The sequence below is a fragment of the Calonectris borealis genome, chromosome 4 (genome assembly GCF_964195595.1).
Source record: "Calonectris borealis chromosome 4, bCalBor7.hap1.2, whole genome shotgun sequence".
Taxonomy (NCBI): Eukaryota; Metazoa; Chordata; class Aves; order Procellariiformes; family Procellariidae; genus Calonectris; species Calonectris borealis.
In genome coordinates, this window is record NC_134315.1 from 46015749 (window position 1) to 46041146 (window position 25398).

At 37.4% G+C, this 25398-nt stretch overlaps 1 protein-coding gene across 1 annotated transcript in view; it reads left to right on the forward strand.

Annotated features, from left to right (window-relative positions):
• Window positions 1–25398, forward strand: part of FSTL5 (follistatin like 5) — a 346821-nt gene that overhangs the window by 22256 nt on the left and 299167 nt on the right. The window contains exon 2 of the mRNA XM_075149403.1: window positions 5721–5858. Within this exon, the coding sequence (XP_075005504.1) occupies window positions 5736–5858 (123 nt within the window). The 5' untranslated portion in view covers window positions 5721–5735. The remainder of the gene's footprint in view (window positions 1–5720; window positions 5859–25398) is intronic.

Consider the following 25398-nt stretch of genomic DNA (forward strand, 5'->3'; position numbering starts at 1 on the left):
TAAATAATTTCAGAAGACCAAAAGGTGTCAGATGATACTTAATTGACATGTCTAGAAAATAGCAACTATTCATAATTATATTAACCAACATGTAAGATATTATCTTGTCTTATCTTGAAACCTGTACAGGTACGTAAGAGCTGTATTGCAACATGTGGAGCTTTACCTGAGTATGTTGCACGAACAAACATATCACTGGAAAAAATGGTAAAGGTCAGCAATGTATCTGCCTGACAATCTGATTTCACAACTTTCACAGCACAAGGAGACTCACTACACTGCTTTCTGGGTGATGCCTCAGTGATGTGACAAACCCGAGAAGAAAAATATCTGTTCAATAGCATTTCACTGAAATTGTCAAATATAATTGAATAACACTTGCTTATTGCTTGGAATGTTTCTTTCTTTCAAAGCTGGCCTCTCCCCCGTCTTCTCTGGCTGTGCAGCTGCTTAATTCAGATCCTAAGTTTCAGTCTGTGGCAAGTCCCCTGAGAGACAGAAAGTGAGATTAATGACTTATTCATCTTTGATTAAGGTGCACGCACCATCCCCCCCTGCCCTTTCCAAAGTTCTCAGAAATATATATACTGTCTGGGAGATTAAAGTAGAATTTTTTTTTCCACTTTTCCAAACAGTGATAGCAGAAAAATACAAAAGACCAAGTTGCTTGTACTCAGGAGCTCTATATTTGTTCAACTCCCATATTTCAAAATATTTATTAAAATCTGTATTAATAATGCTTAAAATCTGTAATTTTTAGCATTTTCCTATGAAACATAGTATTGATTATAACATTCAACTGCATTAACCATTTGTTTGACCCTGAAATTCCTTAAGCCCACTTATCTCCAGTTCTTGTGAAAGATATATTATTTTATATAATATCCTGTGCACTTAATAAAAGCATACTAAGTAACAGTAGTCATTCATATATTCAGATCTAATGATCTGTGAAAAAGTTTCTGACAGCTTAAAACTCAGTATGTCCACCATGACTTGAAACAATCAAAAAACTAAAGGTGAATATAAAAGTAGTCATATAATAAAAAAACTAACTGCTATACAAATATGTAATTCATTAAGTTAAAAATACAGAAAAATGTTATCCAAACACTGAAACATCAAATTTTCTCAGATTATAATCAATGAGTAAACAAGATCTAGATCAGTAATGCAAATTTGAGTTCAGAAATATGTCACTTTGCCCCAGAATGCATGATATAACCATCCTTTAAAAACACAATTTCTGATTGTTTGATAATATAACCATTAAAAGAAATGTACAAAAATCCTTAACTTACCGTTTGTGCTGTACCTCCAAATAGAAATAAGAAGCAAGTTATCTTAAGTATCATGAATATATAGAACTGATATCTTATTTCCTTTTGTATATACACAGCAACAAAATCTAGACTTGTAATGCAGCTTTGAAAACTCATTTTTATTCCATCTCTTTAATTCCAACTCTTTAACAATGAAAGACTTGAAGGACAGATCATAATTTTTCTTAAAATAAAGACTTAATAATAGCATTGTTTTAAGGAGAACTGTGGTTTTGATAGTAGTTTTCAAATAAATAACCACTGAAGTTGGTAAATAAATTCAATAGAAAATTTATGATACTTTGAAAAAAGTTGATTTTTTTATTTCTAAAATGGAAATAAGAACTGCAGACACCCTACGTACTTTTGGGATTTTAGGTGGCATCTGTCCAAAAAGCTGACTTCTTTAATTTACATTTTAAGTATTCATCCAAGTAACAGGCAATGAAGTCAGAAACTGAGCATGTAATAATTTTCTCTTCTTTTGGACAAGTACAAAGGAGAAGCCTTTCAGGGTCAAACCATTTTCAAAACTATAAGGACTCTATTCTTTTACACCACATGAGACTAAAATATATGCAGTTTAGATGGGAGGGTGGTGGAATGTGGCTGCCCTTACTGTCTTCTGTGAAATGATTGTTCTGCAACCTAATTTTCATTGTATGGAGAGATATTCCACAAGTGCACAAAGTGGATAAAGGTTCAACTGTGCATAGCTAGTTTTAGCATGCATAACTGCTAAACTAATCTGATTCTAACCTTGAAAGTTAACAATAAACTATTTTCAAAGACTTTTTTTCAATAAACACAAATAAAGGGGTGTTTTCTTCAAGATTAAAAGTCAAGATTCTGGTTTTTCTTTTTTCTTTTTTTTCTTTTTTTCTTTTTTTTTTTTTTTTTGTTTTGTTCTTGTAATGGACTTACTGTTCCAATAACAGTGATACTGAGAACTAACACAGAGGCAGTGAAGGAAAACACCATTCCATGACATACTTGAATTCTCAGAGTTCTGAAATAATCTTTTCCAGTGTTTCAAGTCAGTGAGCTAGCTTTGTTGTAATAACCCCATAGTAAAGGTCCACCGGAACAAAACTGAACAGCAGTTCTGTTTTGGTGGAAGTATGAGGTGAACCCAGGAAAACTTATTCACTGTGTCACTTTCTATCATCACTTTAATATCCAGTTGCTGAACAGATACAAAAGAACAAGCCTTAAGTTATTTATGTAAAATATCTCTCTGTAATAGAGCTTGTTGTCTTTGTTTCAAATAATTCACTGCAAGAATGAATTTATTCTGCAAGAGATCTTCTAGGAGAGGTACCTCTACTATGTATATTAGAAAAGCTGGAGTACCAAAAAAAGGTACTTGAAGTAGGAACTGTTGGAATAAGCAGTGATAAATGAGAAGAAATCTTAAATTTGATTAATAGGGAGACCCAGAATGAGATCGGTTTTGGTGGAACAAAAGATAGGTGGTGTCAAAGTAGTATGGTATATTAATTTCAAGCTTGAGTTTGAGTTAAAAATATGAAAGCTAGGTAGGCTGGTAAAATTCAGCTGAATTCAGAGAATGAAACAGACAACAACTGTTAAGTGATTTTACCAAGTTTGGTTGACTAGTCCCCAAAGAAGGATAGCAGACTTATGCAGGATCCCATTATTGAATCTGTGAATAGAGGTAAGGCTAGAGTCCATGAACACCTTTGATATCTCTACAGGAATTAATTCTATGCAGTCCCTACCTTCAGGTGACTGTGAGGACTACTGCTATATGAAGAATGATACGAGTCAAAACCACAGTTTGTGCAACGGTATTGCCAGGAACATGAGTGTAAAAGATACAGGATAATAAGTGATCCTCAATTTGTTCACATTTTATGCTCAGCTGATTTCCTATAAAAAAGGAAATGTTAGGCAAGACTTTTAACATTCTATACACACTCTGGGTTCTTAGGGCACATTTATGACGTTTTGTACTTATTCATGTATATCTTTACTCTTATCGGAGATTTCTACATTAACAGGGTAAGTGCATTAGAAGCAAGGTAGAAAGGAAAAAAAATAATAAACACTCATGTATAAGTCAGCCTGCAAGAAGTTGTTATCTCTGCCCCAAATTACAGGAGTAAATAGTATAGGCTAAACAGAATGCCTTGCACGTGTCTCAATGTGCATGTCTTGCACAGCAGTTTGCTGTGTTGTCTGTTTAGCATGATAGTTTCAACACAGATGCTGAATATCAATAATAAATATAGAATATCTCTAATAGGTACTGAAATCACTTATGAAATGCACATTTGTAGGTCCATTAGGAACCATATAAGGATACTCTCATGCCATATATATCTATAAAATGTATGATTGTTATAGGCCTTCCATAGTTCTGATCTTATGTTTATGAAGTTATAATGTCTTTGTCCAGTCAAAAGCAGCACTGACACAAATTCTGTATGAATTTTTCAGCATCTCCTGCAAGGATTTTCTCATAAATTTCAGAATATAAGTTTGTCAAGGCCTTTAACATTAGAAACAGTTCTGTGCATTCTTCCAGATTGTTGTGTATCTCCCTTTCTAATATCAGTATCTAATATCCTAATTTTAGTTCTAATGGATCACAGCTTAACATATCACAGTAACGGGATAATGTAGGACTAGCTCATCAAACCAGTCCAATTTTGTCTGGAAAAATCAAATTTTTTTGTTTATTTGAATACAAAGTAATTTTTTGATAACCTGGTTTAAAATATACCAGAACATTGTAATCAGCACAAACTAGGTTATTGTGATGACTGCAGGATGACAAACTTATGGACAGATTGCAGATGAAGTGGACAAGATATATAACTGTGCATAATTGTATGCATACCATATTGTATGCAATCTACTAGATAGATATTGGTATTTACTGTTAAAATGTACCTTTAACAATTTCAGACTTTAGATTTTACTTTAACATTCTGGTTTAATATTAAAATTGCAAATAAGTGAGTATCCTTCTGTTAATTTCTCTTTCCATGAAACAAAAGCTTGCATCAAGTATTAAGAGTGGCCTTGTCCTTCCCCTTCCTCATTTCTTTATATAACATTTCAGTTTATGAAGGTGAAATACGTGTAAGCAGTCTGCAATTTTAAGCTTTGCATAAGAAGAAAAATTGGGTGTAAATAGTATTTCTTTCAGTTTTCAGTGCATCATAATAAAGTTTCATAGGTTTGTTTGAAATCTTTTATTTTTAGTGTTCTTATGCAAATTTCAACAAGGTGCCATTGTTTGTGCAAATAAGAATAGTTATTGAACACCTGTACTGCAATGTTATGTTGCAATGTTATGAAATATCTGTTAAGGAGTATTGCAAAGTCTTTTCTGGGATGACAATACTTTTGTTGCTAATCATAAAACAGCATTAGACAAGTATGAAGCAATATATATGTACAAAACTGTACCAACAACAGTGTTTGAAACAACTATTTCTGAAGACAAACAACATTCACTGAATGTCATTAGTATTAATACAGAAGTATTTACGTAGTTTCCTGAAGTGTCCTGTGACCTAACAGTTTTTAAAGATCTCATTTGCTGTTTTGGATTTGTTTCTAACAAGTAATAGAATGCTGTTGCATTTACCATGGTAGTGCTTTGTCAGTTCAGGTCATCTGCAACATGACTTGTGGATTCTGAAACAGGAACAAACAAAAACCCAAACTAATCAAAGAAAAATTTTTCAAATACTCTACCCTGAATTTTGCACTTGATTGCAGTGAATTCTGGGGCAAGATATATGGAGTTTACTTAATAGACTGGAAATATTCTTATAATGCCGACATATGCAATAAAGCTTATAGGCTATACATGATTTCAATAATGCAATTTAAAAATTCCTCCAGAATAATGGCAGAAAATACAGTGCTTTGCTTTCATTTTAGACTTCAGTGCTGGTAAGATAAAGATAATAATAGACCTATGCTAGATATTTTACACTTTTAGGTTGTGAACAGTGCATCACAGGAGACTCTATTTAAAAGAAAATGTTGATGAACATGTCATTGAAGATGATCTTTTTTCATTCATTTGAGAAAGAGTGTTGAATTTTTCACCACTGCTTTTCTATTATGTCCTATCTTTTCTGAAGATTTTCCTGGTTGTTTCTTCAGTGAACCTCTCATATGAGTATTGAATAGTGATAAGAAAATGTTCAGTTCAGCACAACCAAATTGATATTGTGGTCCCAAACACTACTACCTTTTTTTTTAATTATTTTTGTTGTTGTGCCAGATACCCTATTTGTATTATATTTATTCAAGTCCACAAATGGAATAGCAGTATTGTAAACTTTTATTATATGACTTGTGCCAAAGTAATATTGCAGTCTGTCTCTGAACTTTTACATTTTATTTTAACAGGAACAGACTGTAAAGATGTTTATGTGGTGGTCAGCTGTTTTACTTCTTGGATGCATTTTGCTGGGAGCAGACGGGTGGCCAGCCAAGGAGGGATACAACTTTCGGCCCTATCAGCCCCTAGTAAGATTACGTCACAAGGTACAGATTATTCTCTAGCACTTCTGGTTTTTCTTCCGTGATCAAGGGATAAATTACATGCCAGCATTGTCTTGTTTGTGTTTATTGGAATAATGTTCAGAAAATAACTTTTTCAGTAACAATGCCTGCAAAAATATAGACTTGATTTGACATGTAAACAGGACCTGTTTTCACTTGAAATCCCAGAAATCTTTCAAAGATGCTAACCTAAATTCTGTTACAGTTTCACAAACTACAGATTATGTATATCAACAGAAACTCAGAGGGAGCGCCAGGAGGGGTTGTCTCTTAAAGCAACTGTCAGCATCTGCTTAAGGCAACGACTTGTCCCAGTACTCACTGGATTTCAGACCAAGGAGCAACCAGGGGAACTGCCTGTCAAAGTAGTATGGTGTTGAAGTTAACTGAGCAACAAAAACTTGTCTGCATGAGGTAGATGTTCATAGTGCTCGCTGAATTTAGGAGTTTTGAACCATGGCAACATGCAGATGTTTCCTGAGACACTGGGTTTCCCTGCTTCAAGCATTATATGCCATTCAAACTTTGCCCACCTGCCTCACCTTTCTCATGAATCCAGGACTCCCGAAACAGTTCTCAGCTAACAAATCTTGCTCTTCTTCTGGTAGCTAGAAGGGAAACTGCTGTGGTGGTTCTGTAAAACAAGGAACAGGGCTGTAATATCTCCATGGGCTGTCTGAAGCTAGCATAGATCTGATCAACGATTTAGTTTCTTCTTGGCATGGTAGTCATGGGAGCAACATCTGAGGAGCCCTGAGGCCTACAATCAGGCCAACAAAGATGACAAAAAGCTTCTTTTCCCCCTTCTCATGTATCTGGGTGCTTCAATTAGAAAGTCTGAACTATAACCAGAAACTCTAAATATTACTTTCTATTAATGTTTCAAGATCTGGCTAGTTTAATTTCTCAATACTTTTTATAAAATACAAAAGCTATTTGCTCTTGGTCCTCAGTTTGAAAAAAAAAAAAGATCCAGTATCATGTGATTCTATCTCAGCATATAAGGAGGAGGAACTGATAATTGAGTTCTGCTCAAACAAGTAAAATATTTGCCTATTAGCTGATTATTGTATACTGTGTATGTTAAATATAGAAAGTTTCTAACAGATGAAAAATAAAATATTGAAATTTAAATTTCATTATAAAATTGTGCATCCTCTAGGGAATGTTGTTCAATCAGAATAAAGAATGCATCAGGCTCCAGTCAAGTAAATATGTAACTGTATAAGCATGCAGGTGTTCACACTGAGTATTTTGCAAAATCAAAATCTTTGTCTCATCAGCTGACTTCCTTTTGTCATCTTTAAACAAAATAGTACAAGAAAAATACTTTGAAGTCTAGAAGGATGAAAGATACTAGTAACGGAAACATGGAATGAACCATGTGAGAGAGAAATCACACATACAAAAAAAAAACCACACACAGAACAAAAAGCAAACAAACGAAAAAAACCCCACAAAACAAAAAAAAAACAAATCAACAAAACAAACCCATAAAGAATGTGAGAAGAATCAAAGGCAGGACATGAGCTAGAGTGAACACCATTTCTGAGATTTAGATGATCTCTGGCATTAATATTAATATAACATTAATTAATATTATATGTGCAACTAATAGTATGTTGCTGTTCCTTGATAACTCTCATGTAATACTTGGAATAGACTGTCATAAACATTTCAAGTTTAATGTTAGGGGGATCACACATACACATATGCCTGTGTCCACATACACATATATATATACACATATGAAAGGTAGAAAGACTTTTCCTCTTTTTTTCATTCCTTATATATTTTTGAAAAATATATATAAGAATATGCATACATACAGGGTGTGGCATTTGCTTGTGTTCTGTAAATAGACCTTGTATTTTTAAAAGAAGATAAAGCTTAAGGGGAAAGAAAATGAATGCTAGAAAAAATGTAAAGAAAAAGGAAAAAGAATAATGAAAACATGATAAAAAATTATTTGGAAAAGCAAAGAAAATATGGTGGGGTTCTTTTCTAGGCAATATGAGGGCCAGACTATAAGCAGCTATAGTCTTGAATTGATGGTTTTGCACTATTTACAGACCCTACCTGAACCCATCCTTCCATCCCTTCAAAAAATTTACCCAGAATGTTTTGATCCTACTATGCAGTTGCATCTTGTTCATCAAGCTCCATGTACCAAGGACGCAGATGCAGGCCCATCCAGGGGGTTGCCCGAGGCGAGGCAGCCAGCCCCACGCATTACGACTGCCTCTGCTAAGAAAAAAAGGAGGGCAATTGTTGTAGGTGATTCCCTTCTGAGGGGGACGGAGGGCCCAATTTGCCGGCCAGACCCATCTCACAGGGAAGTCTGCTGCCTCCCTGGGGCCCGGGTGAAGGACATTACTTGGAAGCTCCCCAGTCTGGTACAGGTCTCCGATCACTACCCGCTACTGGTTATACAGACTGGCAGCAAGGAGGTTGCAGAGAGAAGTCCCGAAGGGATCAAAAGGGACTTCAGGGCACTGGGGCGACTGGTGGGAGGATCGGGAGCACAGGTGGTGTTTTCCTCGATCCCTTCGGTGGCAGGGAGGAACACTGAAGGGAACAGGAAAACTCATCGGCTCAGGGGCTGGTGCCATCGGCAGAATTTTGGCTTCTCTGACCACGGGGAGGTTTACACGGCACCGGGCCTGCTGGCGACGGACAGAGTTCAGCTGTCTCACAGGGGGAAAAGGATTCTCGCGTGTGAGTTGGCCAGGCTCATCGAGAGGGCTTTAAACTAGGTTTGAAGGGGGAAGGGGATAAAACCAGATTCACTAGAGAAGAGCCTAGGGACCGCACGCCAATATTGGGGGAGAAATCGGCAGCCCAGCTCAAGTGCACCTACACCAATGCACGCAGCATGGGAGGCAAACAGGAGGAGCTGGAAGCCATTGTGCAGTGGGGTAGCTATGACTTAGTTGCCATCACGGAAACATGGTGGGATGAGTCTCACAATTGGAGTGCTGCAATGGATGGCTATAAGCTCTTCAGAAGGGACAGGCGAGGAAGGAGAGGCAGTGGGGTAGCCCTGTATGTTAGGGAGTGCTTCGACTGTCTAGAGCTCAATGGTAGTGATGACGAGGTCGAGTGCTTGTGGTTAAGGATGAGGGGGAAGGCCAACAAGGCAGATATCCTGCTGGGAGTCTGTTATAGACCACCTAGCCAGGACGAGGAGGCAGATGAAATATTCTACAAGAGGCTGGCAGAAGTCTCACAGTCGCTACCCCTTGTTCTCGTGGGTGACTTCAACTTGCTGGACATCTGCTGGAAATACAACATGGCAGAGAGGAAACGGTCGAGGAGGTTCCTGGAGTGTGTGGAAGATGATAACTTCCTGACGCAGCTGGTAAGCGAGGTGACTAGGGGAGGTGCCTCGCTTGACCTGCTGTTCACAAACAGAGAAGGACTGGTGGGAGATGTGGTGGTCGGAGGCCGGCTTGGTCTTAGCGACCATGAAATGATAGAATTCTCAATACTTAGTGAAGTAAAGAGGGGGGCCAGCAAAACCGCTACCATGGACTTCTGGAGGGCGGACTTTGGCCTGCTCAGGACACTGGTCGAGAGGGTCCCTTGGGAGACAGTCCTGAAGGGCAAAGGGGTCCAGGAAGGCTGGACGTTCTTCAAGAAGGAAGTCTTAAAGGCGCAGGAGCAGGCTGTCCCCCTGTGCTGCAAGAAGAACGGGTGGGGAAGGCGACCAGCCTGGCTGAACGGGGAGCTCTGGCTGGGACTCAGGAAAAAAAGGAGAGTTTATCACCTTTGGAATAAGGGGCAGGCAACTCAGGAAGAGTACAGGGATCTCGTTAGGTTGTGCAGAGTAGAAAATAGAAAGGCAAAAGCCCAGCTAGAACTCAACCTGGCCACTGTCGTGAGAGACAACAAAAAGTGTTTTTACAAGTATATTAATGACAAAAGGAGAGCCAAGGAGAATCTCCATCCTCTATTGAATGCGGGGTGGAACGTTGCCACCAAGGACGAGGATAAGCCTAAGGTACTCAACGCCTTCTTTGCCTCAGTCTTTAATAGTCAGAGCAGTTATCCTCAAGCTACTCAGCCCCCTGAGCTGGAAGACAGGGACGGCGAGCAGGACAAACCCCCGATAATCCAAGAGGAAGAAGTTCATGACCTGCTATGCCACCTGGACGTTCACAAGTCTATGGGGCCAAATGGGATCCACCTGAGGGTACTGAGGGAGCTGTCGGAGGAGCTTGCCAAGCCACTCTCCATCATTTACCAGCAGTCCTGGTTAACTGGGGAGGTCCCGGACGACTGGAGGCTTGCCAATGTGATGCCCAACTACAAGAAGGGCCAGAAGGAGGATCCGGGGAACTACAGGCCGGTCAGCGTGACCTCGGTGCCAGGGAAGATCATGGAGCGGTTCGTTTTGGGGGCGCTCATGAGCCATGTCCGGGACAACCAGGGGATCAGGCCCAGCCAGCACGGGTTCATGGAAGGCAGGTCCTGTTTGACCAACCTGATCTCCTTCTATAATTAGCTGACCTGCCTAGTGGATGAGGGAAAGGCTATGGATGTGGTCTACCTGGACTTCAGTAAAGCCTTTGACACTGTCTCCCACAGCATTCTTCTAAAGCAGCTGGCGGCTCACGGCCTAGACAGGTGCACTCTTCGCTGGGTAAAAAACTGGCTGGACGGCCGAGCCCAGAGAGTTGTGGTGAAGGGAGTTAAATCCAGTTGGCGGCCAGTCACGAGCGGTGTTCCCCAGGGCTCAGTTTTGGGGCCGGTCCTGTTCAATATCTTTATCAGTGATCTGGATGAGGGGATCGAGTGCTCCCTCAGTAAGTTTGCAGACGACACCGAGTTGGGCGGGAGTGTTGATCTGCTGGAGGGTAGGAAGGCTCTGCAGAGGGACCTGGACAGGCTGGATCGATGGGCCGAGGCCAACTGTATGAGGTTCAGCAAGGCCAAGTGCCGGGTCCTGCACTTGGATCACAACAACCCCAGGCAACGCTACAGGCTTGGGGAAGAGTGGCTGGAAAGCTGCCTGGAGGAAAAGGACCTGGGGGTGCTGATTGACAGCCGGCTGAACATGAGCTGGCAGTGTGCTCAGGTGGCCAAGAAGGCCAATGGCATCTTGGCCTGTATCAGAAATAGTGTGGCCAGCAGGAGTAAGGAGATGATCGTGCCCCTGTACTCGGCACTGGTGAGGCTGCACCTTGAATCCTGCGTTCAGTTTTGGGCCCCTCACTACAAGAGGGACATTGAGGTGCTGGAGCGTGTCCAGAGAAGGGCAACGAAGCTGGTGAAGGGCCTGGAGCACAAGTCTTATGAGGAGCGGCTGAGGGAACTGGGGTTGTTTAGTCTGGAGAAGAGGAGGCTGAGGGGAGACCTCATCGCGCTCTACAACTACCTGAAAGGAGGTTGTAGTGAGGTGGGTGTTGGTCTCTTCTCCCAAGTAAATAGCAATAGGACGAGAGAAAATGGCCTCAAGTTGTGCCAAGGGAGGTTTAGATTGGACATTAGGAGAAATTTCTTTACTGAAAGAGTGGTCAGGCCTTGGAACAGGCTGCCCAGGGAAGTGGTGGAGTCACCATCCCTGGAAGTATTTAAAAGACGTGTAGATGAGGTGCTTAGGGATATGGTTTAGTGGGTATGGTGGTGTTGGGTTGACGGTTGGACTCGATGATCTTAGAGGTCTTTTCTAACCTTAATAATTCTATGATTCTATGTCTAGACAAAAAAAAAAGGTTTATTATAGTTCAGCTTTTGGTATTACGGCTATGTGTTAGTATTAAAAAAAAAAAGGAATGCAAAACTTTTCTAAAATCAATTTTTAAAACCAGTTCCAGCACAGATACACATATTCAAAACATGTAAATAGTGTGGTAAAGGAGACTTTCTGCTTCAATCAAACACTTAACATAATCTGAGCACTTGATATATTATCCGAGTAGAATACTTATTAGAAATAGAAGATGATAATGACTATCAGCAGAGTCATCTTTGCTTTGATCAAGCAATATGTATGCAAGTTTATGAGTGCAAAGATTGGAAAAAAAAGAAAAGAAAAAAAAAGAAAAAAAGAAAAAAAAAAAGAAAAAAAAAAAAGAGTAATCACACTTGCTCTAATAAAGGGAGAATTCATCTGACTTGGATGGTAGTCCAAACAGAGCAACTCCAAATGTCAGACTGCAGGGAAAACGATGCTGTTGGTACTTAGGTATTATCTTGAAAAAATAATTGTGTTCATGGTGAGAACAGGCATTCATATCATAAAGGTTTTGTTGTTTTAAAAGGGATTATGAACAAATTCAGCTCCTCATGCACAGAAATTACAAGTAGGCATTTAGTCTGGATGCATGGTAGTCTGAACACATAAGGAAAAACATGCATAAGGAAAAAGCTTTAAAAATAGGGAAAAGCTTTATGCATAAGAATACACTTTTTTTTACTGTGAGGGTGACTGAGCACTGGAACAGGTTGCCCCGAGAGCTTGTGGAGTCTCCCTCCTTGGACATATTCAAAAGCCCTCTGGACACGGTCCTGGGCAATTTCTCAGTGACCGCGGTTCAGCAGCGGGGTTGGACAGGGTGACCTCCAGAGGTCCCTTTCATCCTCAACCATTCTGTGACTAGGTGGTTCGTTATAATACATAATTAACAATTACATATAGTAAAATATAATTAAATTATATATTTTTTACAATTTATATAGTCAACCTAATAGTTGTGGGACTTTACTGATGAAATTTAAAAAGTTTCCTGGTTTGCAGAGGAAAGCAAGCCATGCAGGTAGATCACAAGGAAGTCTCAGCATGTTTTGCCAAATAACTCACCTGGCTCTTTAGGGAGCTCTAAAAAATTACCTAAAGTTTAGAGACTAGAGAACTTTCAGTTACGAGATTGCCTTCATGAGTTTTTGGATTTCTGTGTATACCTATGTTGAATTCAGAAAAGGACTATGAACATATACTTTTCTAGTAACAGAATATTCACATATATCATTATCCTCCTCCACTGATGGCATTGTCTGTGTTCTTGGTTTCCAGAGATTTTTGGAGGGTTTTTTAGATTGTTTATAATAGATTAAATATGAGGACAAATACTTTAACAATTATGTGGCAATATCTCATGCTACTTTAGATAGAATAGAATGTATAGCTGATTTAATTCTTATGCCACAGTTGTATGGAACTCATACGCTTCTTCAGTGGTGGAAATAACTAGAAGAATTGCTATTATTAATAGAAATGTTCAGTGCTGCAATGTGTGAGAGCCTGCATCCAGATTTTCCTTGGAAGATAAGTGTGCTCTCTTCAAGAAACCAGCATTTTCACTAGCAATAGAAACCACTATTTTTCAGTCTCCAATATTATATTTTTTTATTAAAACTGCACAGAAAATCATAGTAAAATATGCTTTAAGTACATAGAAAACTAACTTCTGAGTCTGGACTGCAAGGTTTCCTCGGTTAATGCCAGAGCAGTCTGGTGGTGTGTGAAGTTGCCGTGTCTTGACACTAACCAAAAGTTAGCTCTATTGCTAACTAAGTGGATATTGCTGATTTCCCAACTTTGCTCTTTATATCCTTTAAATATGCAGCAATTTCTTACCATGCAGAAATGTATTTTTGTGTGTTTAACTTGATCTTTAGGAATTAACAGATTATTCTTCAGTAGACTTTCTAATTTAACCTATGCTGCGTTAATGAAGAGTTTCCACTTTGAATGGTTTTCTAATTTTATTATAAATTAGTTGGAACTGCTCTAGTATTACAGTGGAATTTTTAATATCCAGTACCTGAGCTGCTGACTTTCAAGTATTAGGTTTATTTTTCTGGAAATTTTCTAACAGAAAATCTGTAATAATTTATAAAATATAGCTCTAAGAACTTGCAGCAGTTCATGCCTAAATTATAATTATGGCCCAAATTATAATTACAATCATGTTCATTATCATGGCCATTATAATGGCCATGAAGGTCAAATGTTTGACTGCATGGTTTATATATGAAATAGTCAAAACCAGGAAGAGCTGAGTTGGCTTGAACTAGAATAGAGAATGGATATTACAAAGCACTCCTGAAAATTTTATTTCCAGTCCCCTTCTGTTGTTAAACTGCCATGGCTTACACTTATACGGTTATGCTGAAAAATATTAGGCACATGACTGAACAACATGTGAATTTCTTGTTATGCCAGTTAATCCTTGGTTCTTCATTTGTCAAAACACTGGAAAAGTTTGTAAGGGACTTTTCATTTGGGAGTCTTCTTGCATTGCTGCTGAAGTATTGTAAGCAATTTGTTAATACCTAGGTTCCCACCTGAAATCATTAGGAAGTATTTCTAGCATCTTAATGAATTTTCTTCTTGTAATTTGCATGGCTCTGACAGAAAGCAGTGTTTATGCAATGTCTTCAGTGAAAAAGTGTATGCTCTGAGATTTCCAGTATAAACAGGAAGGTGGCAGACAACAGGACACTGACTGTTTGGTTTCTGATTCTCTGTCAGAGACTAAGAAATATGGAATATAGTCTGTACATTCATACGTGTATTCCAGAGCATGCCAAGTCTGCATATCTAACACATGCATGCACAACCCTTTTCTGCAAGCCAGGTGATTCACATGATTTAGCAGGGAATAATATTGAAGTGCCTCATTGTGAATGATATCATTATGGGTAGTTGTTTTTAGTCTCAAGGGACAATCAGTGAAGATTGCTGATTTAGTCATCATCACCTGGATACCTTTTACTTGGGCCCAATTCTGATCTTATGGAGTTAAGACCATTACAATCATTATAGCCAGGGTTGTAATGCCTAACTAAGAGCAAGCAGTGGCGCAGGAGAGTGGGTGGGGGTAGGAGGAGCAACCATCAGGGGGACCTGGGTAAAGGAGGGAGGGAAGAATTGAGGAAATCGGAATTCGGCCTGGGCTCGGGCCTCAGCCGCAACTTGAGCCTGGGCCTCAACCTGGGCCTGGGCACGAACTTCAGTCGGGAAAGAGTTTTTTGTCCAACTGAGCAGGTGGGTACGGAGGGTACAGCAAAGGGGACATGCTTGTTTTTAACAGCTTTCATGGACGACTTCTAACAACTGATTTTGCCATATTGATTCAAACTGTTTTCAGCCTTGCCCTTATTTTGTCTTATTTTACCAAAGGGCTAATGGTATCTGAGTCAGATGTGCCACAGTCACTGTTGTCTGTGTTATTTCTTCAGACTAAAATGTCTTTTAACTTCCTGTGAAAAACCTGCCTTTCCCTTTTTCTCTCTCCCTCTCTTCTTACTGTTGCTGTTTGTGTTAAGTTAGGCAGTTCAACTCTGATTCTCATTAATTTAGGCCTCAGGATTAGGTCAGTTTAGAGGTGTTTAGGTTAGATTAGAATTAGGTCCAGTTTAAAAGTGTTTAGGCAATAATCACTTTGTCTGTGTCCTGGTTTCAGCTGGATTAGAGTTAATTTTCTTTCTGGTAGATGATGTGGTGCTGTGTTTTGGGTTTGGTATGAGGGGAATGTTGATGGCGCATTGATGCTTTAGTTGTTGCTAAGTAGTGCTTATTGGTCAAGGACTTTTCAGCTTCCCATGCTCTGCCAGGTGCACAAGAAGCTGGGAGGGAGCAGAGCCAGGACAGCTAACCCAACTGGCCAACGGGGTATTCCATACCATATGACGTCATGCTCAGTATATAAACTAAGAAGCATGGTCTGGGAAGGGGGAATCATGGCTCGGGGACGGGCTGGGCATCAGTCAGTGGGTGGTGAGAAATTGCATTCTGCATCACCTGCTTTGTGTATTCTGTTGTTGTTGTTATTATTATTAGTACTACTGTTCTACTTTGTTTTATTTCAATTTTTAAAGTGTTTTTATCTCAACCCACGAGTTTTCCCACTTTTGCCTGCCTGATTCTCTCCCCCATCTGACTGGAGTGGGTGGGTGAGCAAGCGTCTGTGTGGTGTTTAGTTGCTGGCTAGGGTTAAACCACGACAATCTGAATGAAACAAAGGAAGAAAAAAACATATAGTGGCATAAGCGTGTTCTCCCAGCTTATTAAAGACAAATTTGAATGTATAAGCACAAAGCATGTTCTGCAGTTATTTTTTTGTCCAAAGGTTATAAAATGTTCTCCCTCAACTAATAGCACATTCTGTGTTATAATGAAACACCTCTAAAATACAGACAGGCTGAGTGTTCAGTGATTTTATGTTCATTTAGGGTATTATAGCCAAGAAAGAAATGCACAGAAAGTAGTACTTCAGGATTCAGTAATAGTCTGAGCTTTCCTTGTGTGGTCGGGTCTCCAGACAACCTAGGGTTTATAGTTCACAGTGTTTATCTGAAAAGTCTGTTTGCCTGCAGGATCTGAGAAGTCATAAAATTTGATCCTCTAGAATCCTCTGTCCTAGAGAGAAAGAGGGTGAAAAAAATCCATTGCAGTAAGATGCAGCAGTTGAATTCTGAGGACTAAGAACAGAGTTTTTCCTGAGCATGTCAATGCAGTTCTCAGCTCTAAGGCTCTTTCTTCCTCCTGAGGCTCCCTGAACACAGTATCTATGTCCTATGCAAATTCCAGGGTTTCACTTCAGTAAAAAGACTTGCTTTTTCTTTTTTTCCCCCTTTAATCATTTGTCTAACTGTGTTGTGGTTTAACCCCAGCCGGCAACTAAGCACCACACAGCCGCTCACTCACTCCCCCCCGGTGGGATGGGGGAGAGAATCGGGAGGGTAAAAGTGAGAAAACCTGTGGGTTGAGATAAAGACAGTTTAATAAGTAAAGCAAAGCCGTGCTCTCAAGCAAAGCAAACCAAGGAATTTATTCACCACTTCCCATGGGCAGGCAGGTGTTCAGCCATCTCCAGGAAAGCAGTGCTCCATCATACTTAACAGTTACTTAGGAAGACAAAACACCATCACTCCGAATGTTCTCCCCTTCCTTCTTCTTCCCGCAGCTTTATATGCTGAGCTTTACATCATATGGTATGGAACACCCCTTTGGTCAGTTGGGGTCAGCTGTCCCAGCTGTGTCCCGTCCCAACGGTGTCCCCTCCCAGCTTCTTGTGCACCCACAGCCTCCTCGCTGGTGGGGTGGGGTGAGAAGCAGAAAAGGCCTTGACTCTGTGTAAGCACTGCTTGGCAGTAACTAAAACATCTCTGTGTTATCAACGCTGTTTCCAGCACAAATCCAACACACAGCCCCATACTAGCTACTATGAAGAAAATTTACTCTACTCCAGCCAAAACAAGCACAAATTGTAGTCAAGAATTCTTGTGAAACTTTTTTTATTTCATTTTACTTTTCTCAGGGACAGGGAGTATGTTCTGCATTCTAATCTGCTTTTTTCTATGGGCAAGAGTAACAAAAGACATGGCTAACTTTTTAAAGTCCCATTACAATAACTGTATATTAATAAGTGGATATCAATTAGGCATGTTATTTTTACTATCTCTCACTATTAAATAATGAATATGGTGTATAATAGCTTTATTGGTGTGCAGACAAACTGGGATGTACCCCAGCCTCATTTTTTTAAACTAAATAACGATCCCCTTAGTTCCATTCTCTAGAGTCGTTCATGGAAATGCTATTAATTTCTATTACTCTTACCTGAGAATTATACTTACACATCAATGCAAGTAATACAGAATTAATATTGCATTATCTTAATAGAATTTATTCAACTTTGTTGGTATATCTAACACTATTTGTGTTACATCATTTGATGTAACAATTCTACTGGATAAAAAAGTACATTAAAATTAATAGTAACTGCTGTATTACAATAAGTTGATCCTAAAAATTGTGAAAGACCAATCCCTTTGCAATTGATTGTGGTTTGTTTTTTTTTTAAATGTCTGAGAAACCATTGCATTAGCCAGACTTTCCACATAAAGGTCTCCCATTTATTTCTGTATTCCTTCATTCTTCCTGTAACTAGGGCATGAGTAAAGCATGCCTTTCAAAAAAATTACTGACTCTTCAAATACTTTCTAGACCTTAATATTTTCAAATCATTTCCCTTGATGGTTTATTATTAGCAATTAGTAAAGAACAGAGTTTATAATTTGGATACATCTGTCTTCTCCTTCCAGTTATATCTCCTTTCTGATATCTACTCCATCATTAGATAGAATGCAATGAAAGTCTTTGGTTTGGTACAAGGAAATGTTTGCAAGACACTATTCATAGTTTATTATTAAAAACAAATCCTATTTTAGCTGTCTACTAGTATCAGTCTAGGGGAGGGAAGAAAAAATAGTTGTCTTTTTTATATATAAAGAAGGAACTATAATTAAAAAATACCCTATTATCAATTAGATTAGAACTTCAGATATTTACTGAATTGTTATTTCAGCTCTCTGCACCTTTTTTTTTTTTTTTTTTTTTTTTAAAGCTACTTGCTTCCAACATGAACTCCAAGAGAAAATAACTAAAAGCTTTAGAATACATTGCCGACTTCACAGTAGGGAGACTAACCAATTGTTGGTATATCTGTAGTGTATATAGCTTTACTTCATGATTAATTTTGAAAAGTTAGTTGAAATTCAACAATCAAATACTGAGCTAATCTTGAATTTTCTAAGATTCAATAGAAAAAAATATCATATTAATTTTACTTTCTACTTTCCTAAATGTCACACAGTGGTAATACAGTATAACCTTTCATCAAATCTCTGGTTAAAATGATATATATAGTTGAACACTTTACAAAAGGACAGGTGCAAGTGGTTTAATATTCTTATCATGAACTTCTTTTTTCCTTTGCAACACTACCTTATCTGCCTTTTTAAGATGAATGGTAGAAAAAAAATATTATTCCTAGAAATTTCTCAGCATATTGGGTTTAATCAATACTGGTGGATATACTACAATTTTACTCATAATTATGTCCTAACACAGACTAAATATTACTTGCATTCCTGGATTGTAAGAAGGTAATTGATGTTGACTCTCTCATGTCTATAGTCTCTAATTGTCATTCTTCCTGCAGATTTTCTTTTATCTAGACAAAAATTTGCAAGGAAAGATAAGATCTCAATGAACCTCAGACAGGCTGAATAATAAAATGCAATGCACATTATGTGGTCTTTAGAAAATTACACTTCAGAAAATTACACTTAAAAACCATCTCTGGAATTTAAAAAAAAAAACAAAAAAACAACCCAAAAAACACGAATATGGCTTTTAGGCAATTTACTCCCATTAATGTCAATGGGAATTGTGCAGTTAAGATCCATCTGCACTGTTTTTTTTGGGGAAAAAAATAACACTATATTGTCAGGAAATAAAATACTTTTCAGTAATTGTGAGGGTACCTGGAGTTTTAGGAGCTCACATGAGGGGGAAGATAATGGAATACCCATTAAATACTGTCCCTTAGAATTTCCAGTGATAATTCAGTATACTAAAATATCACCTCTTGGAGATCTCTCTCCCCCTTCTTTGTCTACTCAAATTTGGCATGTCCTCAGCTAATTTCAAAATAAATATATATGCTGAATATGAATAGCTTTTGAGTTATATGAGAGAAGTATATTCATCTACAGCACCTTATCAACTGTCCTGGGTTATCTCATTTCTTTCTTGGTAGATTGGAAGAAAGTCAGTCTTATGCTGTCCATAAATGTGAAAGTAATTCTAAATTGAATGTCTGAGCAGTTAGTTTAATGCAAAATATGCACGAATAGCAGTAATCTACTTTTGTATAGCCATCATTTACATAGCATTCATAGCTCCTCCAATTTAGCTAAGGAGAGTTGTAGCCTGGATTTGACTACATAAATTGGCTTATACACTCTTCAGTATATACGCTGTTTTAGTTGTAGTGGTACATGTTTCAATGCAAAAGTATATACTTCTTCCACTACTTAAACCGTGCAGTAAGTGTTTAAATGATTAAAGCACTATAAAACCAGCAACACTGCACAGCCATATAAAATTGGTAGAACTTTTTTCCGTCATGTGCTATAAAACTGCTTATAAATTTAACAAGTATTTGGTCTGTCATCAAAGAACAAAGTATAAAGTCATCATATTAAGAACCAGAAGCTATAGTTATGTTGTATTTCTGTAAGAGTAAGCTGCCTAAAAAATTTACCCAGAGTAAGATTCTGTGCTTGTTCCTTTGTTTCTTTTCCTATTCAGCTCAGAACTCTGGCCAGTTTTAGGACAACTGTCCTAATGAAAGCAGTGTAAGTATAGAAGGGTAACAGCCTGTAAAGTCAGCATGAAGATTTTCTCTGATTTTTCCATTTTAAATAACACAAAATTTGCAAAACAGGCCCTTCTCTGCTTCAGTAAAATGAAGGAAAGACTATATTTGGCCTTTGCTTACTGTTTTCTTGGGCCCATAGAATCCTTAAGATTACTCTTGGACAAGATCTTACATCAGAAATAAAAAGACAATAGAAAACTTTACAGTCCTACTAAAAAGCAATGATTTAGTGAAATGAGAATCCTTAAATTTAAAGATAAGATGAAAATCAAAACTACTTCTCAGCTTCTTTTCAACTGCAGTAATAATCAGGGCATATAGGCCTAACTTTAGGGTTCTTATTTCCCTTGGGAGCTACCTGCAGCCTGCTGCATGCAGGTCTTTTTACACTAGGCAGCAGTTTTAGGAAATGCATCCACATAGATCGTGAACAATTCTACCAGAAGAATTGTTGCTTTTAAAATGCATTAATCTTTCTCTCTCTGCCTATTTTGGAAAAGAAGTATTATTTTGTAGAATGTAATCGGGTTTCCAGAAATTTATTTGGTGTATACAATATTACTGTGACATTAGCATGAAGCTACTTCAATGCATTTGGTACTGAAGAACATTAGGAATTAGACTGTAACTTTAGCCCAGAGCAATTGGTTCACTTTGAGCATGAAGGCTTTGTCTGCTTTGCTTAACATGGCCCAAGGCTGCCTTTAAGACTAGTACGTGCCCTATGAACACATCTAGGTGATTTGTTTTAGTGCACAGTCAGACGTGCCTAAATGGAAAAATTGTGGATTAGCCTTTGTGTAGAACTTCTGTGGATGGAAAGTGGACAAAGGAAAGCACATGCTTTGTTGAAGCCTGGTCTGGAGATAGTTTTCCTTAAAAGTATACAGCCATAGACAAGATGATGTAGAACTTTTCTATATCTTTATTTCATCTCCACTTCCTCTTTGCTTTGAGTTGTAATTTGCTGCATGCAAAAAGGAACAACTGCTTCATACTCTCCTGCTGGGTCTGCTGTGATTGTTCTTCATATTCCTCAAGGATCTAGATCAGCAAACCAAGAAACAAATCAGCAGATTTCACAGTTTCCCCATCCCCACCTCTGTGGTTGGGTTTTTTGTTGTTGTTTTGTTTTTAATGAAACAAATCTTTCACCCCAATTACTGTTGGATCCCTTTCATAAGGGTTCATGAATTCAAGACTTCATCAAATTTTTTCCAGAGGTCTCTAAGGCTTACTCTAAGACTGTAATATCCAGTAATACTTAATCCTGGGAATGTCATTAATTCTGAAAACTTCAACAGCTTTCTATTTTTCCTTATTTCTGCCTAGCCACCTTGCTCCACATCTTGTTTCCTTCACACAATCTTACATTCATGTGATGTGTTAATTGATACAAGAACAACCTGTGGAATATTATTTTCCCAGAATTTGCTGCCATAAATAGCAGTAATTTCTAACAAGACTGAGCTATGTATGCAGAATACCAGTGCAAAAATCCCATTGCAAACATTAAATTACAAAGCGCTCTGTAGTAATTAGTGTTCTGACAAGAGCAACAGGAAAATGTATTGCTTTTTGCTCATTCTTTCTTACTTTGCTCATTCTTTCTTCCTTACCATAATAAGCAGGGCCTTGCTTACTGCTACTTAACAGAACAGCTTTACAAATGTAAATGTTATTGCTTCTGCTTTGCATGCATTTTTAGTTTAAATTCTAGTTGTACAGCAGTTGCTGAGAGTCTGATGAATTCTGATTCTGTGAAACTTTTTTGAAACACAAATGTTCAGCATAATGTCATTGATCAAACTGGTTTTGAGAATAATTTACCAAATTGTCTTTTGTTCTATGTGTACTTGCTCTCTATGGCTGTGACCATGCTACTATTTCATCCATGAATAAAAGTTTCTGTACACGTATAGTTCAATTTTCTTGTAATTAAAGCTGTTGTATTAATATAAGCTAATATGTTGTTCAACTACCATAGCTTGTATATGTTTTAACAACACAGTAGAAATAGATTATCTTGGTACTTCTTTCAATGAAATGTTATCTTTAATAACAATTATTCCTTTAATTATTTTTTTAAAGTTACTATATAATAACAAAGTATCCTCACTGCAGAATGAACGGTAAAGGTAATGAACACAAAACTAATTTTCTGCATTTTAACTACATTTTATGATATGACTAACGATAAATTTTCATTATAAAATGTTAATCAAGCAAATAAGTTTGCACTCCCTCTTTCAACAATTTCTGTAATTAGTGGTTTATGTTTATTAAATTATTTTAATTTTTATCACATATCAAGGACAATCTACCATATGTTTTAGACTAATTAGCACTTTGTTTATTTTAAGAATTCCATTAATTCAGCAGCTACTTTTTAAATACAGCCACCATGGAAAAGAAGACTTTGCCTGAGTTTTGCAAGAAAGAAATAAGTCTCCTCTTTGTCACCAGCCCACTCTGGCAGACACATGCCCAGATCCTCAGCAGGTGATTCAGGCAGAGAGATGAGTGAGGTTCTAGATGCGATACAAGTAGGTAGTTTGTCTTTTAAAAGCACAGAATTAAGTGGAAATCAGTATGCTTTTATGTGCAACACCCATGGTTTATAAATACAAACTCTTTGCCTTTCAAAAAGGGAAAAACAAACAGAATGCACATGATACATATTTAAATGGGGCTAAGAAACTAGCTTTACTGTTTCTAAAATGGCTGGTGGATTTTGCTAGTCCTAGAATATTATATATCTTTACAGATCCTCTCTGGTCTTTTTTATAAATAGCTGTGTACCTTCTATGGAATCACTGTACATTAAGAGTCCCTGTGACCAACCTGCTCTATTCTCCTTATTGCTAATATGGTGTGCTTTTTCTAAATAAAATTTGATACTATGCCAACGTTATTTACCAAACATGTAATTTCTGAACAATGATGTTGTCAAAACAAAGATATTGATACTATTTGTGTGTTAAGACAAAGAGAAGATAGTACAAGAAAAGGTGCTTTTTACCTTCCAAGAGCATTTCTGTGTATATTTAAATCAGTTTCTTTACAGAGCCTAGTTTGATGTATATTGCAAATAGTTTATAACTTATGATTTGCCAGAATAGCAATCTGTGTGGTCAGCCGTACATGATCTTTTTTAGTTCACAAACACAGCAGAAAATTTGACATTTTCTCCACTTTCATCCACTGTGCTTTGAAAAGTTTATGTTGAATTCAGTCTGTCGGACACACAAGAAAGGTTTCTTTGCAGTTCTAATATGTTCTGCATCAATACATTTCATCAGGCTGATACAATATGATGCAACACAAAACCATGCAAAGCCATGCAACTTATCTGATTAATTTGGTTGGAGACCGTTAAATTCAAAACTATTTTGCTATATTGAAGCGGATCAAAAATCCCGGGATGCAAGATGATTTGTTCTGTTTACAGTTGACTTGTAGCAGTAGATAACAATATAATATTGTGGTTCATGTAATCATTCCAGTGTTATTTAGACAGTAAATATATATAATTTCTTTGATTGTTAACAAGTGAGGTGAAAATATTTTGTTTATATATCATAATGCAATACAGGAGAAAAATAACAGAAATATGTGTAAAAGCAGGTCTATTACTCCTCCATACCACAGTGTTTATACAGAATTAGTATGTTTTACTTAATACAGTGATGTTTGCGTATTTACATGCTTTCTAATAGCATATGGGTAGAAATTTTTTATTTTCAGGCCAACTAGCATTAAAACCCTAGCATGCCGCACAAATGCAAGTAGAAATATCTGTCGTGATGAACAATTGTTTGTTTACCTCTCTCACATTCCAGGACTTTGAGAGGTTTGTTTGTTTGTTTCCCACCAGGAAGAGCAGTTCCTATTTCCCTGAGCACCTGAACTTAATTTTCCTAATTATAGGTGCTTATAACATTTACTGACTAACATAAGTCATTGCTTCTTAGTGGTTTTCTACACAGATTAATTTACATACTTCTAATAATAAGGAAGAATCTGTATTTTATGCACCTTCAGTATAAATTTTTCTATATTTTTTAACTCTGTGTTTTCAGTTAAAAAGTCTGATATTATGGCAGGCTTTCCCTAGGCAGAAGGTTAATTTCACAGTTCAGAGATGCTACACCCAGTCTAATCACTGGTTAATCTTGAAATAACTTGAGGCTTACAGACTTCTCGTTCTATCTATGCACTTTGCTGCTACCAAGGGTCTTGCTGGCACAAGGCATATCACACTGAGGCAGGTATATGATCTGCTAGCAAATTTTTTTCTTAATAGATTGAATGGCAGCTTAAAATTAAAATTTGAGTTTTTTGAGACAATTAAGCAATGCAAAGCTGCTCAAAAATCTTCAGCTTAAATTAAAGAAAATAAAGATATTTAAAAAATATAAGGTCTTTAAAGAAAAAAGATATTTTCAGCTAATGCCTTCTTTTCTTGAAATTTGTTTTTTTTTTTTTGAGTCACTGAAAACTTAACACATTCCATTAAAAAAAAAATCCTGTTTTTTTAATTATAAAATTTCATCTGAGTAATTTTTCTTTCCTAACTTTGCCGAGATTGTTGCACTCCATTCTCCCTAAAAAGTCTTTCTCATCCTTTTTAAGTGTTTCTCTTCTCCTTTGATACCAAGATTTGATTTTTAAGATTACTTTCCTGCAAGGCTACTCTGATCTCGTAATCAGTGCTTGGATTAAGTCTTCAGAATCTACTTATCATAGTGTAAGCAGCAGACATTATAGCCTTTGCAGCTTTGTTGGAAAAAAATATCATTCTTCTAATTGCAAACTAAAGGAAGGGAAAAAAGACTAGTGAGCTTTGTGGGACTAAACAGCATTCATGTTGCATAAATTGCAATACCTGAATGCTAACATAACTTGGTTACATCTTGGCTATAAATCCTCTCTTTTTTTTTTTTTTAAAAAAAAAAACAAAAACACAGACTTCTTATCATGAATAAGATTCCACTGAGTTTACACTGGCCTGTTAAAGTCTAAGTTTCACTCTCTGACCTCTAAAGAGATATAAAATGAAAATAAAAGCAAATTCTCCTTTGTGAAGACTAGAAGAAAGTACTAGATAGATCTCCTAAACCAAATGCTGACTGTAGTTTAAAAAGAAACGGCAAAGGAGTTAAACAATACTAAAACTACTGCTTTAGTTTTAGTACAGCATGAAAATCAGAATGGCATGAAAATCGGAGCTTTAGAGTTACTTGTAAATTGAGCTTGTCATATCCTATCATATCCTGTATTTCAGGAAATACCATTCATTGTCTTTCGGAAACATTAAGCATGTATGTGAAAGTGCTTCA